General features: G+C 50.0%; 1 protein-coding gene across 1 annotated transcript in view; it reads left to right on the forward strand.

Annotated features, from left to right (window-relative positions):
• ASTN2 (astrotactin 2) overlaps positions 1 to 17,586 on the forward strand; it is a 305,793-nt gene that overhangs the window by 131,828 nt on the left and 156,379 nt on the right. The window contains exons 8-10 of the mRNA XM_058853725.1: positions 1,028 to 1,112; positions 1,251 to 1,325; positions 2,038 to 2,175. Coding sequence (XP_058709708.1) covers positions 1,028 to 1,112; positions 1,251 to 1,325; positions 2,038 to 2,175 — 298 coding nt within the window. The remainder of the gene's footprint in view (positions 1 to 1,027; positions 1,113 to 1,250; positions 1,326 to 2,037; positions 2,176 to 17,586) is intronic.

The raw sequence follows: 17,586 nt of genomic DNA on the forward strand, positions 1-17,586 counted from the left end.
TCAAAAATCGCAGTGGTTGAATCCCCATCTCGCTCCCTCCTGACAATAAAAGCTCTTTACTGTAATCCCTGTGAGGCATTATAAGAACTTGCTTAGGATCCCGAGGAGCACGCAGGTAGGTGCCAGTCTGCATTGCCACTGTGAGGGGGGTACCCACATCCTCAGCATCCTCCCCAGGTCCCCACCTCAGCAGTGTTTACAGCTCAGCTTTGCTGCACCGTCAGGCACGATGGGGAGAGGAGGGGAGGGTAGGGGGAAACACTGTCAGCAGCTTGTAGCAGAAACTCCACGTGCAAATCCAATTAATCTTTTGATTTTGCTGTTTCTTGCTCCGGGTTATGTATTTCTACCAAACACTGAATCAATTTGGGCCAAGTGCAGTCGGGTTTCTGGTGTGGGAAATGTCTTCTCCTGCTGTCAAAAGAGAGGAGCAGGGGGAGGCAGCACCCAGAGAGCAGAGGGGAGCAGGGCTGAGAGCCCGTTCGCTGTGGGATGGGGACACAGCACAGGAACTGTCTGTGGAGGGTGTAATTTTGGGGGGTTCTGCATCTTTTGGTGGGAGTTTGGGCTGCAGGAGGTTCTGCTTTCTTGTCCTGGTGCCAGATGGCAGAGCAGAGGTGGGAAGGGGATGTGGGATGGTTGTGGTGTCCCCCTCGAGGATTGCACAGGGTGGACACTGCTGTGCTCAAGCAAGGTCAAGATCCCTGCTGAGGAGTGACGCCCTGCAGGACTGCACTGGAGCACTGCTTAAGGACAGACCTTCTGCATCATGAAACTCCATCCCCAGCTACTGTGGGTACTGCATCATGTAATCTCCTCCCTGAGATGTAACTACAGGTTTCTTACAGCATTCCACATCTCCTTCTCCACATCTCCTGGGGCTTTCTGGAGTCCAAAGTGCTCCCGAGGCACAGGAGGGACCAGAGTGGCTGTGACAAAGCAGAGATGGGCAGCAGGGGAGGAGGGCCTGACTCTGCAGTCATGTCTCTGGGCCAGAGACGTCTCATCCTTCCCTGCTCTGTTCTAGGGGAGTGCAGCTGCCATGAAGGGTACGCCCCGGACCCCGTGCATCGGCACCTGTGTGTGCGCAGCGACTGGGGACACAGCGAGGGGTGAGTGGGACACGGTGCTGGGCTGGGTCTGCCCCGGCTCCCGCGGTGGTGAGGAGCCCAGTTCTCCTCCCCCTGCTCACTGTGACACCTGCCCAGCCCAGTGATGTGCTCAGCTGCTTTTTGTCTCTCTCCTCCCAGGCCCTGGCCCTACACGACGCTGGAGCGGGGATATGACTTGGTCACAGGAGAGCAGGCACCAGAGAAGATACTCAGGTGAGTCAGAGGAGGGTTCAGCTGGGGCACTTGGGAAAAGAGAGCCACGAGGACATCTCAGTGGATGCAACCTCTTGGTCAGTCCCGGCTCATTCTTGTGCTGGTGAGCTGTCATCTGTCTGTGACAGACCTGAAAGATTTGTCTGTATTTGGAAGGCAGAAAAGGGTTCCTGTTGCCCTGAAAATTAAAGCCTTCTGATAATGTTCTCATAGTTTTAGTTACTTTCCCATGAAAGTTCTGTAAACATAAGTTGTTTATCACATTCCTTCTAAGAAACGTCTTTTGATGGATGTTTCTCATGACCACTGTGTTTGGGAAGGTGGTGACTTGATTATCCAATCCCTGGTCATTGTTGAGAACCTATAAATACTGGAGTCAGAGAATAAAGGTTCTGCTTTTCTCTTTTGACACCGAGAGGAGTTTGTGTGAATCATTTTGTGTCCTTTAGCGACACGTTCCCCCTTTGTCCCTTCAGCAAACATGAGGACAGCATGCACAGAAACTCCTCCTGGAATTAAAAGAAGACTTTTCCCATCCCCATGTTCTCCTGTCACATCTCAAGTCATTCCTCTCCTGTTCAGCTTTCAAGACAAGACCAAATCCCTGATTTATGCCATGGTGCCACCACTGCTCTGACTGCCCAGCAGGCAGTGGAGGGCCACCATTCCCTGTGGACACTGTTCCTGTGTGACATGTTTGTCCTTTTTCCAGGTCCACCTACAGTTTGGGTCAAGGGCTGTGGCTGCCAGTCAGTAAGAGCTTCGTGGTGCCCCCCGTGGAGCTTTCCATCAATCCCCTTGCCAGCTGCAAGACAGATGTTCTGGTGACAGAAGATCCAGCAGATGTCAGGTAGGAAGCAGATTTCTCGTTTTCTTCATGCTTGAGTGCCTCCACTGCTCTTTAAATTGTTATTGAGGATACAGTAATTTCTGTGATGATAGGTTTGATTACTTTCCTTCCAATAAGAAATCTGATGTGATTGCTCTCCAGGCTCTTTGGGCTGATGGGTCTAGGCCAGGCCTGAGTGTGTAACTCTGAAACCTGCCAGTACAGGCAGGTGAATTGGTAGGAACCTGTGGCCAGGCAATTTGAGAGTGGATTAAATGTAATGTTAGATTGCAGTGCTTAAATGGATGCATTTACTGGGATGGAGTGGCTGTCATCTTTCTGAAACTCATACCTGTATCACATCCACCTGGCCACTGATATCTGCTGGGATGCTCATGAAGGGTGAAAAGCCATGCTGCTCATCATAATTATATAGAGGATTTGTTTTTTTTTTTTTTTCCTTTTTGGAGTTCAGTGAATGCCTGGACATTTCACTGATCACCTTGGTGGTGGTTATCCACTTTGGTCTGGTTTATGAGGGTTTAACTGTAAATTATAAGGGTTTAATTCTGAAGGTATTTACTTCTCTCCCATTAAATTAAGATTGAGTATGTGACTGTTGAGTGCCAGGGAGACTCTGTGTGCTCTCCCTCCCTCCCTCTCTTCTTGCTGCTTTTTCCTGTTGACTCCAGACACAATTTCTGGACTTGCAAATTCTTGGTTGTGTTATGAAACATCTCCCTGGGCACCAGCAGGATCCTTGTGTCCCCCAGCCCCTTCTGTCTTGTCTTTCCTCCAAGTGATGAGGAATTGATTTCCATTCTTCTGTCCCACCATCTTGGCAGGGCTGTAGTTAAAGCAAGTGCCCACAAAAGCTACGGCAGAGCCAGGGCTGGCATCTAAGATGCCCTCACTTCCAAGTGTGTGTGTTTTTGTTGCTAATTAGTGCTCGTTCCCTTTCCTGTGAAAAGAGACCTGTGGTACAAATCCATCACAGTTTGGCTCTTTTAGGAGCGTTGTTTTTCTTGTCTGCAACAACTTCTGCTTTTCATTTGAGAAAGGGAGGGGTTTATGCTAATATTTTCCAAGCCAAAGTGCCAAGAGAACATTATTTCTTTCTTTCCTCCTCACATCTTCATTAAAAGTGCCTCAGTGAAGGTAGAGGCTCAGAAGCTTGTTTTCTGCTCCAGTGCAGTAATTGTCTCTGGGCACTGCTCCTTGTGGAAAAGTCTCTGTCGGGATGGATGAATGCCAGGCAGGAGGAGGGGAGGTTTTGGCACAAGGCTGTTGCTCCCCTCATAAATAGAACCAGAACTGAGAATTCCAGGTATAAATATTGGAGTTGCTCAGGTAGAATAAGGGAGGTGTGAGTTCACAGCGCTTGTATCTTACACACAGGAGTTGCTGAATTATTAAAACTTTAATAAACGCAATAATAAATATTTGATGTTGAATTATGGGAGGTTTCACAGATACAGTGAGAAGTGAGAAGCAATCTATTGTTTCTACATTAGAGCTGAAACACTTCTCAAATGAGGAGCTGCAAGCTCAGGATCTTCAGCACCCCAGGATGGGTGGAATCCTCTTCTGAGGTTCTTGGGTGCTTTCACACAGTGAGAAAGAAGCTTTCAGAGCTGTTTATCTTGAAGCCTCTTTTCTTTATCTCTGACACAAGCAGCTTTTCAGGGGAGCAGTTTTGGTGGTTCAGATGTTCAGGTGGTGATCCCACACATCAGACCCACATCAGAGGTGAGCAGGGGCTGTCCTTGGTGCAGGTGTCAGACACAGCCATCCCTCCCTCTGCCTGGAGGGGTCCTGGTTCCTGCCTCTGGGACTGTGGCAGCACTGCTGTCCCTCTGTGCTGGCAGCTCCTGCAGGTGAATCACAGAATCATTTGGGCTGGAAAAGACCTCAGGGACTGAATCCAACCTGTGACCCATCCCCACCTTGTTACCCAGTGCGCTGAGTGCCAAGTTCTGTTAATTTTTGAATATTCCATGGATGGGAATTCCACCACCTCCCTTCCAATGCATGACAGCCCTTTTCCAATGAAGAAATTCTTCCTGGCTCTGCAGTGCTTGGGCTTTAACACAGTGCCATCTCCATGGCACAGGGCAGACCCTGGGCTGTGTTACAGCAGCTGCAGCACAGCCTCAGCACCCAACGTGCCCTGTTTGCTGTCCTGTGACACTGATGGTGGCTCAGTGCTGTTTCTTCTGTGTCTGTAATAACGAGCGTGCTGCATTCCTGCAGACCTTTCATTAGTCTGACACCTTTGGCTCTGGGGTCACTTGTCTTGAAGAGTTTAATGGAGGGAAATGGCAGAAAGCCTGCTTGGGAGAAAACAAGTGATGAAGTCTTTACAACTCGCAGGGTTAAAGGTTCAAATGTGGTCTTGTGTTTTTATGAAGATGCTTGAGATGCAGAGGGACAGGTGGGGCTCGGCCTTTCAGCAGCTCTCTGGGGAAATGCTGACTCCAGTGCTGATCTCCGTGTGTTTCACAAGCTGTGCTTTGGTGGATGGGGATGAGGGGCCCAAAGCTTCCCCTGCTGCAGCCAGATCAATGGAGAAACTGAGCAAACAGGAGCCAGCAGGCTTTGTGCAAGCATCCCCCTCGGAGTGCTCTGGGGGCTTCAGGGGACAGGACACAGGAGTGTGCAAAACTTGGTGCTGGAGGTTTCAGGGCTGTGCATCATAAATTAGGAATGAGAGTGCTTGGAGTTAATGAAACTTGCATATGTAATTTATCAGTGACCATATTGAGCATCCCTTCCTCGACCCCAGAGCCTGATCCTCCGCACAAGGATCACATCAGTCACAGCCTGGGACCGTGACAGCCACGCTCACGGTGACGTCTTTGTTCAGAGGAGCTCGACCAGCAGAGCTGCAGGGCTCTCCCCAGGGTCCCAGGCTGGGCAGGCTGTCCTTGCAGCACATTCCCTGCCTGGACAAAAAATACATCCCAGTCCCACCTTGTCTTGCTTATTTTCAAGACCCTTCTTTGTTTCCACTCCCATCTCTCTCTTACCTGTATTTCTCCCTTAACCTGGTGTTAAACACAGTAGTCCATAAAGTTTTGTTAAACAAAATTTCTGTCAGGTGCTCAATCCTTCTGCTGGCCTTCCCTGGACACCTTGCCAGCTCTGTTTGAGCCCCTGGGAGGTGCAGCTCATCCTGTGGGTCAGGAATTGCTCTAATTGTGGCAGTGTAAGGGAAGGACCCACAGCCCCCAGGTCCCACTGCAGCAGCACCGAGCATCCCTGCAGGGATAATAAAAATATCCCTCTAGGGGATAATAAAAGCATCTCTGCAGGGGATAATAAAAGCATCCCTCGGGGTACACACAGCTGTGGGGACCAAGAGGAGAGCTAACCCTGGAGGCAGAGCACGGCACAGGCAGAAGCCCAGTGGTCACGGTTCACTGTGCCACCCGCTCTGCAGGAAAGTTGATAATTTCTGTTGAGCAGCTCTAAATCAGAGGCACGAGCCTCAGCTGCTGCCTGACATGACATATAGCTCTATCGTTATGGCAACCATAGAAACAAATAAAAGCCTTGCCTTCGCTTGACAAGCCTTTGAGATGTCCTGATGGAGAGACAAGTGTTCAGCAGCAGAATGAATTCTCTTGAACTCGCTGTCGATTCATCTTCGTTTTGCTCCCAAGTGAGCCCCTTTGCTCTCTGAATTCTTTGCCAAAGTACAATCAACTGGATTTCTTTATTTCTACTTTTTCTTTATTTGTTTGTTATTTTTATTTTCAGTCCTCTCAGGGGCAGAACACTCTGCTCCCCCTCTCTGTGCCCTCATGGGTCCTGTCTTCTGTCAAGGATGGGAGCAAGGCTTTTTCTCCCTGCCCATGGCATTCACCAGCTCAGCCATGCCGTGCTCTTTCAGCCTCACTCCTGTCTCAGCCTTACAAGGGTTTTGAGTGATATTTTGAAGGGGTTTTGCAGTGATTCGGGCACTTGTGATTTTGTAAATCAGTGGTGATCACTGTGGTGTGAGGCTCCCTGGGAGTGGAGGAGGATGAAAAATGAAATGGATGAGAAAGGCAAAGGGAATCTGGGCCAGGAGAGTGTGGAAACAGCTTTGCTGTCCCTGCTGTTGCAGCAGAAAAAGTCATCTGTGCCTTAACCTCCTTCCTGATCTGCAGGAGCACAGATGAATGGGTGCAGCTGCAGGTGAGCATCCCTCAAGGTCAGGAGGTCCGTGTGGGATGGGATATGGCATGCAGGCAGAGGGCATCCTGCCAGCTCTTCCTGCCATTTGTGCAGGGGATGCCATGGGAACCTGATCCTTTTTTTTTTCCCCTTCTTTTCTTTCTGCTGCCCGCCCCTGAGCAGAGCAGGCTGTGATTTCTGGGTGCTCAGTGCCATGGGGACCCTCAGCCAGGAGGTTGGGGGAGAGGGGAAACCCCTTTTTCGGGGGCCTGTTCCTCTCCTGCAGAGCCTCCCGCTCCACTGGGGCCAATAAAAAGGTGTGAGGGGCTGCAGTTGATGGCCATGATGAATGGGCAGCTTTGCACCACGGAGCAAATTGATCATTGCATCAGCAGGCACAACTTACTCATTTCTGCAGAGAGGGCAATTCATTACTGTGCACAGCACAGAGACACCATCATCCCCACAGATAACATCCCTGTGCTCTGGCCTGGGCTCCTTATCACCCTGAGACGCTGATGTCTCTCAGAAAGTGGTGGAGAAGCATCTTCTGGTGCTTGACACGGGGATAGAGGCAGCCTTTGGCCTCGTCCTCTGGAGAGCAGGGACAGATGCTTTACAGAGAGGCAGCCATCAGCCCCTGCCCTGCAGCTGTCAGCTGAGCTTGGTCCTGGCTGCTTACCAGGATTTTTCCTCCTCCCTGCCTCCCACTGTGATTTATGAGAGCAGGTTAGAAGAGTCAGGTACGGCTCACTTCGCCATGGGGTGACTAAATGGAGATGTAATCTTGTGGCAGCCACCAAAGGGTGTGAGCAGCAAAAACAGGAGAGTTAAGGGAACAGTGTGATGGGGAAAGAGGGGAACCTTCCCCCAAAAAACTGGAGCTGAAATCACCCAGGAAGGATCTAGGGTGGGTCAGAATTGAAATGTGGATCACCCAGCACCTCTGGGACAGCACAAGGACTTTACTGCCCTCAACCTCAGCAGCCATGGCATCCTTCATGCCCAGAAAGAATCCAGGGAACATTTCAGCCTTCCCTCATCCCGGGCTGTTAGTAACTCCTGCTGCAATAATGCTGAGCTTCACTCTCTGTGCTCTGCTGTGTGAACTCACTGCATTTCTGAGGCTTTAATGCTGCGCCATAAAACTGAAAATGATCAAACCTCGTAGGGACAGGGGATGTAAATTTGGGCCTGGCTTGTAGGCAAATCCATCGAAGGGAGCATCAGCACCAGCACCAGGTTTGGCAGCTGAGAGATTACAGCTCCTCTTGTCCATGGTGCTGCAGAGCTCAGGAGGGAAAAAAACCCAGCAAGTGAACAGATTTTGTTTATATGTTTATTGAGACAATTAAAAATACCTCACACTTGCCAAATCTGCAAACGCTGTCTCACACCCAGAATGATTCCTTTTGATGTCTCTGGGATCTCTCATCACAGAGTAGGGTTTGGCACCGTGGCTTCTCCACATTCTCCATGTGGATCTGCTGTTGTAGCTGTGTGTCCATCCCCATCCATGTGGGATCTGTGTGCAGCAGGATCCTGCCAGGGCTGAGACAAGCGCTGCCACCGAGGCTTTGGAGGGGGAGGCCGGGCTCTAACACGCTGTGAATGTTTAGCAGAAAGGGCGATGCAAGGTAGCAAAATTGGACCTTGGGTTCCTGTGTTGAAAGGTGTTTTTCCCGCCCTGTTTGATGTTGTTATTTGTTTTTATGTCGCTGCCTTCGTTTTCTGTTAACCAGAGGCTGGAATGTGCTTTGTAGCTGCCTGTTCAAAGCACAGCCCCTTGGCCTCTCTGTTTATACAGCCTCTCTGTACCATTTTTTCATGAATAACAATTTTTTTACCCCTATTTGAGTTTTATTACCTTTGCTTTTGTGTGCAGCTCCTGCCTGAGAAAGGGCCTAGAAGGTTTGCAGGAGGAAGGACCAGGCAGCTCATACCCTGGCCCATCCCAGGGTGCTGGGATGATGCCCAGGTGGAGCAGTGACACTGGGAAATGCCTTTTCTTCAGTTGTTTCTTAATACAACTCACTGGAAAGAACTGGCACTATCCAAAATCCAGTTCTGATGAGATTTCAGTTACCTAAAACTTGCCTGATGTGGACGGGATCAACTCTTCCCTTCCTGTTTTTATTTCCTGTAACTATTGTTGGATCACTTCAGCCAAAGGACAAAACTAATAAAATTCAGTGGAGCCAAAATGTTCCTGGGAGTTTGCCAGGAACCTGCGACAGGCTCCACAGCCAGGGAGGAAAAACCAGCTCTGTGGAGACGACAGGAATGGAGATGGACACAAACAGGGCAGCTCTGTCCTTCTGCTTTTAGGGCACTGCGAGGAGATCCTGTCCCTTGCAGGTTTGGAAAAGGCTCTTGGGAAGGACATTTCACTGGGAGTTTGGGAGAATCCCAGACTCCCTTCTTCCTGGCAAAGCCAGGATACGCTGCACCATGGAAGAGAGACCTCTAGGTTGGTTTTTACAGGGATTTATTAATTGCTAAAGGCAAAAAGGGGATGCACATGCTGCTGCAGAGGAACAGGGGCTCACCATGGAGGAACGAGGGGCAGCAGCTCGGGCCAAGGGGCAAAGCTCCTGTTTGATTTTCACCCCAGGGCAGCCAGTGACCCAGGACGCCTGTGCTCCATGAGGACAAGCGAAGTTAATTAGTTTCAGCTCCTGCTCCTCGGCAGCAGAGCCAAAGTGATGTTTCCACTCTTCAGTGCAGTGCCCTGGCTCTGACTTCTGCCCTCCAGCGGTTTTCTCCACTCTAGGATGTCACCCTGGCTCTTGGGGTGATTTATTAGGAAAAAATTCCCTTTGTGCCTTTAATGCAGCACTTTCTAGGCAGCTCAGAGTAACCTTGCTCGTGCAGTGCTTCTCCTTTTCATTCCACACTTTCCAGAGGCAGGAGAGATGCTCTGCAGACCCTCCCTGGCTCTCTCACCTCCAGACAAAGGAGCAAAATCAGCTCAAAATGAGTTTAGGAGCACCAGAAAGTTCAGTGCATGTTTTACAGGCAATGCCAGCGTTGCACAGAGCAGGAAGGATGTGTCCTGTGTGGCCTTGCCCACTGGCTCACAAAACATTTTCATGCTTTGTCAAGGCTGGATCAGACTGAAAATCCACTGCCCTTTGCCTCCACTCTCCACAAATTTTGTATCATTTCCCTTTTGGTCTGTGTATTTGGTCTCCTTTTCTGATTTAGGTGTTTTGAGTTCTTGTCAGGGCTTTTTCTAGTCTCCCCAAAGTGGGCTGCTGACCACAGAGACAAAAGCAAAATCTTCCTTGACTTTTTCCTGCTGCACATGTTCCAGTCCCAGAAATCTGGGTGCTGGTGATGGTTTCCCAGGAACTTCACTGGTAAACTTAACTGTGTAAAACAAAATATTGTTTTCAGAGACTGAATCAAAGAGCAATGCAGAGCTGGAGAGGTTCGGAAGGAGGGCTGGGGAGTGAGCAGGGGGAAAATAACATCAAGAAAATTAGGTGAAGCCTTGCAAAAAAATAATCCCATCTTGGGAATTGCCCTGCTTTCACTGCCTGAAGAATTACTGTGCCGTAATCAATTCAGCTCTTGATGGTTCCTGCAGTGTTTTTGATATTATGAGATGCTATTGATTGCAACCAAGTGCCTTTTATCACAAGTTAGATGGGTGCTGTTGGGGACCCAGTGCTGCAGGCTGGGCCATGCTCAGGGCTGGACTCCAGCCTGGTCTGAGTGCAGGCTGGGAAGGAGGGATGGAGATGAACCACAGTCTGTGTAGAATCTATCCAGTGCCTGTTTCACCTCCAGCACAGGCAGCAGAAGTGGCTGGTGTGGAGCAGAGTGGAGAGGAGGCCTGCAGAGGGTGAAGAGCTGCACTGGGACACGTTCAGGAGTGTTGGCTCAGCAGCTGGATGAGTTTTGGGGAGAACCTACTCCTGGGCAGTGCACAGCAGAGATGATCCACAGGGCTGGGTAGCTCCATGCAAACTGATGTTTCACTTTATGTGAAACATAAACACAGAGCTGTGCTCTGCCTGTCCCAGGTTCAGGAGTGTCCCAGGTTCAGGAGTGACAGGCTGTCCCCTGTCACTGCCTCCTCACATCCATCCCAGGGCTCTCCCAGCAGCAGCTCGTGGGGAGCTGTGCAGAACCCAGCAGCACACAAACCCCAGCTAATTCTCCCCTGCTTCTGCCGAGGGCTTAAAGTGACACAAATGAAGCAGCTGAGCATTAAGGCAGGATGCTGTGTAAATATGCACTGAGCTTTCACAGGGAGAACTCTCTTCATTCACTTCAGTCCACATTTCCTCTCTTCTATTTATTTTAATCAGTGTGTATCGAGCACAGGCCAGAGCTGGAGGTGTTAGTGCTGACTGTGGGTGCTCTGGGTTTGGACTGTGGCTTCTCTGGGGCCATAGCTCAGGAGTTTTAAAGGGGTTATGATAAACTAGTGATTGGATAAATAAATGGCTTATCAACTGATGGAATCATGGAAACACAGAATGGTTTGGGTTGGAAGGAACCTCAAGGATCACCTTGTCCACCCCCACTGCCCACGGTGGCTCACACTCCCCATCCCTGCTGGTGGTGGCTCCTGCATCTCCCTGAGGGAGGGGAGAGCTCTGGGCTGCCCAAGAATTCAGCACTGGATGTGTTGGGATTCCTGGCTGCTTCTCTTCCTTACAGGAACTTCTCAAGGACTTCAGGAAGGAGCAGCTCATTCCTACCCAGTGTGACCATTGGCAAATCCAAGGCAATCCCTCCCAGTGTCCTGCCTGGGTGCTGGGAGCTGGATCCAAGGGGAAGGAGCTCTCCTGGGTTTGTGTTGATTTGCCTCAGTACCAGACCATGGGGGTGAAATGGCTTTTTTGGGGGGGGTAAAAGCCATAATTTTTGCCTGAACACAGCTAAGTGATACTGACAGAGGAATAGCATTGGCAATGCTATTGACCTGAGGGGCTTTTCATGGCATCTCACTGGGAGCTCAGGGAGGGTTACAAGATCTCTTTTTCCTGGTAAAATTGGGATATGCTGCATCACAGGCAATTCATTATAAATGGAAACCTCCTCTTTTACAAAATCGTAGAATAGCAGGTTGGAAGTGGACCCCGAGGAATTATTGAAGCCTGCTTTATAGAAAATGAAAAGAAAAGGAGCTTTTAGTATGGAAAACTTCACTGCAGTAAAAATAGCACCTGGCTTAAAGAGCACCAGCGGGCAGCAGATGGACTTGGAAGCAGCAGGGGTGGCTGGGTCGGGGGACACCACCTGCAATTGGGGAGCAGACATGCAGATCTGCTGCTTTCCAGGGTGGAAAAGAAACCACAGAACATCCTGCCTTGGAATGAGAGGGATGGGAGGTTGCTCCTGTGGAGGCTGGACATTGTCCTCCATCTGTGCCTGTCTCTTGGTGTCATCCCAGCTGTGGGTGACAGGGACTACAGAGAGGTGGGAGCCTTCCCATTGATACTGCAACCTCCAGCTCCTACACACACATCTTTCCCTGAATCACCAGGTCAGAACAGCCCCAGACAATCTCATTTTTGGGGAGGATGTGGGTTTGGCTGTGCACCTGGAGTAGCTGGAGTGAGGTCCCTGAGCTCTGGCCTCTGGCAGCAGCTGTGACAGCACGGCCTGGGTCGGTGTGTCACCTGCTATAATGGATGATGGGTTTTGTAAGGTTCATCCTGTCTGTCCTGGCTTTCCCAGTGGGAGCAGGGCTGGGAGAGGTTTGGGCTGGGAAGGCTGGAGCAGTTCAGGGGGAGCTGAGCTGGTTTGCAGTGCCAGCACTTTGTCTGCATTCAGCATCAGTCCTGCAGGTCTCTGGGTCAAGCACTCGCACAGGCGCTTCCTCAGAGCAAAGCTACAGAAATAAAACCCAACAGCAAGTTCTGGGTGACCTATTTAGGAAATCCAGGGCTCTGCTTGGACTTGGTGCTGCATAGGCAAAGTCAGGCTCCCATTTCTCAGGTGGATGAGCTCAGGGTGAAGGCAGAGGAGGGCTGGTGGGTGGGCTGTGCCACACGACAGCCCCCACAGCCCAGGCGAGCAGGCTCTGTGCTGCTCAGCCTTGCTTTGAGTGCAGGAGCAGAGCACATGTGGCATCTTTCAATGGCACATATCCACCAGGGAGCTCAGGGAATTGTAGATCCCTGCCCGCCCAGGGGGATGGACTTAATGGGACAGGCAGAGCATGGGTCACAGACACGAACGGCTCTGGGGTGGGTTCCCTCGCCCAGTCACAGTTATCCCGTGACAAAATCTCTTTTTGGTGGGATTTCCTGTGGCTTGGCCAAGATGCTGTTAGTAGGGAGATGGTTTTAGCACTGGGGATGGCACTGGGCACTGCCCCATGCTGCTCCTGCTCTGGGAGCCTGGTGGGGAAAAGAATTCCTGTGACTTTGACACAGACAGACTCTGCTGCCAAACTCCTCCATTCTCCAGTGAGAACATCAGTGTGAAAATCAAACAGGATCAGGGCCCAAAGGGCTGGAGAAATGGAACAAAAAGCTCCCTGTCACATCTCCCAGCACAACTCAAAGGCTGTTTTTGTACAGTCTCTGGGCCACCTCGTGGTTTCATGTCGATCCTTATCCGTGGTTGCTTTACTCATAACTTCTGTGCGTACTCTATCAAGTTATCTGCTGCAGTCCAGACAGATCAGGTATTTCCCTTTCCTTAAAAAAAGGGAAAAAAAAAAGAAGATAAAAGTTGTCTTACCACAGAAAGATAAGGGGTGAATCTGATATTCTTCAAAATTGAGAAGTAGACAGGGAGGGAGGGGACAGGGACCAGCAGGAAGTGTCACCCCTCTGTCACCTGTCCTGCCTGGGTGTGCCTGTGGGTGGGTGGGATTGATCCCTGTGGGAATGTGCCCACCCCCCACTGGCTCCATGAGCTGTACAAGCTGCCATGGGCACATCCAAGAGCTTCCAGAGCTTCCACCAGCTTCAAACCCTCCTGTCTCACCCCATCCCAAGGGCTCTGCTCCCTTCAGTGTCCCCTCCCAGTGCAGATCCCCCTGCCCTCCCTGGAGCCCCACAGGTAGGAGGAGTTCTCACCTTTCCTGGTGACAAAATCGATACCAAAGGCTTCCATTAATATTCCAGTAATGGCAGAGAAGATTGACTGCCTCATTAGCAGGCATCGTGTGAAACTCTGACAATAATTAACAACTCAACGGTCTTATTTGCTGGCCTATCACAGAAGTATTCAATCAAAAATGTAATTTGCTCGACGCTCCCATTTACCATAAAGAGAATATTCCTTCAAAGTTTTAAATAGACTAATTAAGAGGGAAGAAATACAGGGGGAAAAAATTATTAACAGTATAGTTTTAATGGGAAATTACTGGAGCGTATTAATAATGCAATAACCATTTTTAACAGCTGTCTGTCAGTTTGTGGGCCGGGGTAATTAAATTAGTCACTAAAGGGTCACTCAAATTAGGTGTCAGAGAGAGGCACCGGGGCTAAGGAAGGCACGTGAGGAGAAATGCTCTGGCACAAGGAGAAGGGTGAGGTGCTGGTGTGGAAATCAGGGTCCCTCAGAAATCCCCAAGGGCCCTGCAGAGCTGGAATCCCTGGACACAGCAGCACCTCCTCGGTTTAGGTGTGCCAGGAGAGGGGCAGAGCTTTCTGCTGCCAAGGCTGCTTTGTCTCCAGGAAAGTAACAAGGAGGAAAAGTCTTATTTGAGCATGAGCATGGCCTGGGGTGGCCTCGGTGACGTCTGCTTCAGCCTGATGCTGCTCAGGTTTTTAATCTCTTTTCCAGAGCCAGAAGGCAGCGATGCAGGGGATTTTTTGGCAATTTCTTTCAAGGCTTTTATATTCTGCAGGTTTCAGGCTCACGTTCCCCCTTCCTCCACCCCTTTGCCCGTTCTGAAATGAATCACAGTTAATTTTGGATGTTGTTGAGCCTGGGAACGCATCTTTCTTGCCGCCAGCCCATTAAAAAAATATATTTACAGTTCCATAAAGCAAAGCCAGCTGCCAAGGTAACATCCTGCTGGCTCCCTCGTGCTCCGGGCTCAGAGTAAAAATTTGGAGAGGTTGGATTTGGATTTGCTTCTGCGAGGAAGGAAGATTTTAAGTCCAACAGAGAGGTTTCTACCTGAGAAAATAATTCTGTCCTGCCTGGGGAGGTTTTGTAGGGGAAGCAGGGTGCCCAAGGGATCTGGGGTGCTTGGGTTCAGGGCCAGGGGTTGCTGCTGCAATTCCCTTTCCTTCTCCCCTCCATCAGTCAGGATGTGGATGCCTCTGGGTCTGAGTGGGAAGGGATTACACCTTCCAGTGTGATTTTTTTTTTTTGAGATTTCATCCATTTTCTCAATTTTGTATTGAAGTAGGACCTTTCCCATAGTATGACTGTGTGTAAAAAAACCAATTTGCTACAAAGCAGTAATCAAATCCTAGAGGAAAACCTTCATCCATCAAGAGGTACCAAGCAAAGTGGTGGTTGGGGTGTTTGGAGGGCATAGAGGTCTCTGAAACCATGACCTACATCATGCTGAACAATAAATTTCCATATATTGGCTGCACATTTGGGCTTTTTGGGGCAACTTTCCTACTCTGATTTTACGTTTTCTCACTCTCAGGACCTGTAGGTGACAGAGGGGATGGCAAAGCCTGAGTGTTCTCCTGAGAGGTTTCCATTTTCATGAATCAACAGAAGGGTTTTTCCATAATTCTTTCTCACATCATCCCCATTTGAAATTTAACTGCAGAGATGCCGTGATCTCTCTGAAGTGCTTGGAGCTTCCTGCTGCTCTTTTTCTATCACTAAGGCATGTATGAAGCTAGAAGCTGCTTTAAGTGGGTGATATGGGCAGCAAATGTGCCCCACATGGCACATGGGAGTTAAAAACTACCCAGTGGAAGCAGCTCTGGTTCAGCTGTTGCCTCCTCAAATCGCTCCAAGGAGCATCCCAGGTGAAGGGAAATAGCAAAAACCATCAAAATCCACCAAAATATCCCAACAACAGAAAGAACCCCAAACCTGTGCCCACCCTTCCTGCAGCCTGGGTGGGCACTGGGGCAGAGGCAAGCCCTCCTCTGTCTCCACATGAGGGGGAATTACAAGCCGTATAGATTATTTTAATGGCCGTATTACTTCCAACTGTGCCTCCACCATCTGTTCTTCCCCAATTACAGATGCAAAAACCCAGCATGTTTCCCCATTCGGGCTGTAGAGGATGAAATACAAGCCTTGTAAAAGGGTGTATATTCTCCCAACAATGCAGTTGGCACCTGTGAAGTTTTCCTGGTGCTTCTGCCAGGTCAGGATGCTCAGCCTGGTCCTTCTGCTCTGCATCCCAGCCCATGCCCGGCTCTGTGGTGGCAGAGGGAGCTGTTAACAAAAGGAAGAGGCTGTTTTGCTACAAGATTTGTCTAAGCTGTGCAGGGCAGCTGAATTATTAACGCTGACCAAGCGTCTCAAGTGCTACAAAACTCGACAAGAACCTCTTACCTCCGGCACAGTGATAAACAGGATTGAGGCACGGTGGGAGGGAGGGAATTAAGATAGGACATCAAAGACTGGATTTCATCAAGTAAATCATGCCATTGCTCCAGTAAAAGAGCCCCTAAATGTTTTATTAGGGATTTTCAACAACTACCAAAATTAAGATGGAAGGGATGAATTATTAAAAAATAGATTAACTAAACCAGCCTCTGAATTAAACATGAAAGGTGCCTGTCGGGAGGAGCACGGCCACCGTGTGCTGCAGGCATCTCAGCCCTTCAGCCAGGCGTGCTGGAAGGGTCTGGAGAGGCTGAATGGCAGGGCTGGGGGAGATGGATGGAGAGCCACAAGCTCTGCCAGGTCAGGATTGCAGTGCCAGGGCATGGAGGGACTGGCTGCAGGGTCTGGAGAGCAGAATGCCTGCAGAGGCATCAAAGGAGGGGGTTCTACTTCAGGGGGATGCAGTTGTGCAAGGGGCAGCCAAGGAAATAACGCTGGTCCTCTGTTAAATAATGCAGGAAGAGTAGGTGGAAAAAGGAGACTTGCCTGAAGTGCTTGAGCCAGGATCTGAACTTCCTTCTCCTGTGTGTTAATCTGGTTTTACCAAGTCAAAACCATCTGTGGCAGGACAGGGACTGAGAATGGGGCTGGGACAGGGACTGGGGATTGTCTCAAGGGCTGTGATGGGAACTGGGCAGCTGCTCCTCCAGGTTTGATGCTTATGGCATTGGATAAGGGAAAAGGAGGGTTTGTAGGGGCCAGAGAGCCCCCAGGGTGAGGGGATGAGTGAGGAGGGCTCCTGTGGCCCCTCCCTCCAGTGCCCCTGGGAGGACAGGACATGATTTGGGTGGTGCCAACATCTGGAACAACTGGAACAAGGAGCCTGTCCGTGCCCCTCCATAATTAGGCCACATTGCTCTGCCCCTGGTTTACTTCTTGTGCTAAACCTCTCCCACCTGTTAAAAATAGAGACAGTATCTTATACTCTTCCTAAAGCAGCCGTGTGATCGCAGTTTGGTGTTTCTGTGCCCTCGCAGAACGACCTGTTCTGACATCCCCCATGCCAGGATATGGCAGCCTGTGTGGGCAAAGACAGGAGGTGAAGAGATGCTGTTGTCTGTGGTTTGTTTTGTTCCAGCCCCTGGGAGGGTGGTGAGAGCATTGTGGGAGCATCACGTGCAAGCGTGAAGCACAAAATGGGGTGGAAATTTCTGTTTGTTCCCTCTCTCTTTCTTCTTCCCCAACACCTTCAAAGCTTTTACTTGGAAGTCTGCAGTCAAACCCCTGCGAATGCCAGCAGTGGTGGAACTGCTGGGAGCAATTCACGGTGTCTGCAGCAGCACTGCTTTAAGGGGCACTGATGGAAAGAGTGGAGGCTTCATTCATAATAATAATAAACCGCTATTTTGTGGTTTTACGCCGCTTTTAATCTTCGCAACTCAAAGGAACATTAATTAACTGTGTGGCACAGTGGGAGGCAGGTAGCTGCTGCTGTCCCCATTTTACAGATGAGGAGGTTGGAGCAGTGGCACATCCTGCAGCCTGCCCACAGTCAGTATTTCACCCTCTGAGTCTGAAGGCGATCCCAAAATGCCAGCTCCTGCTCAGAGCTTTATTCCTGGGAATGCTCTCCTGTGGCAGGGCAGGCCCTCAGGAGTTTTGATGCCATTTGCATTTCTTTACACCCAGTTTGGTTTTGGATAGATGGAGGTGAATATTGCTGAAGTCAAATGAGAATCTTCTAATATGAATTAGTCCAAATGCTGAAAGCAAATTCCTTGCCCTCAGGCCAGTGACCGGGCAGTGTTCCAGCTCTGCACT

The sequence above is a fragment of the Poecile atricapillus genome, chromosome 20 (assembly GCF_030490865.1).
Source record: "Poecile atricapillus isolate bPoeAtr1 chromosome 20, bPoeAtr1.hap1, whole genome shotgun sequence".
In the NCBI taxonomy this organism is placed as follows: domain Eukaryota; kingdom Metazoa; phylum Chordata; class Aves; order Passeriformes; family Paridae; genus Poecile; species Poecile atricapillus.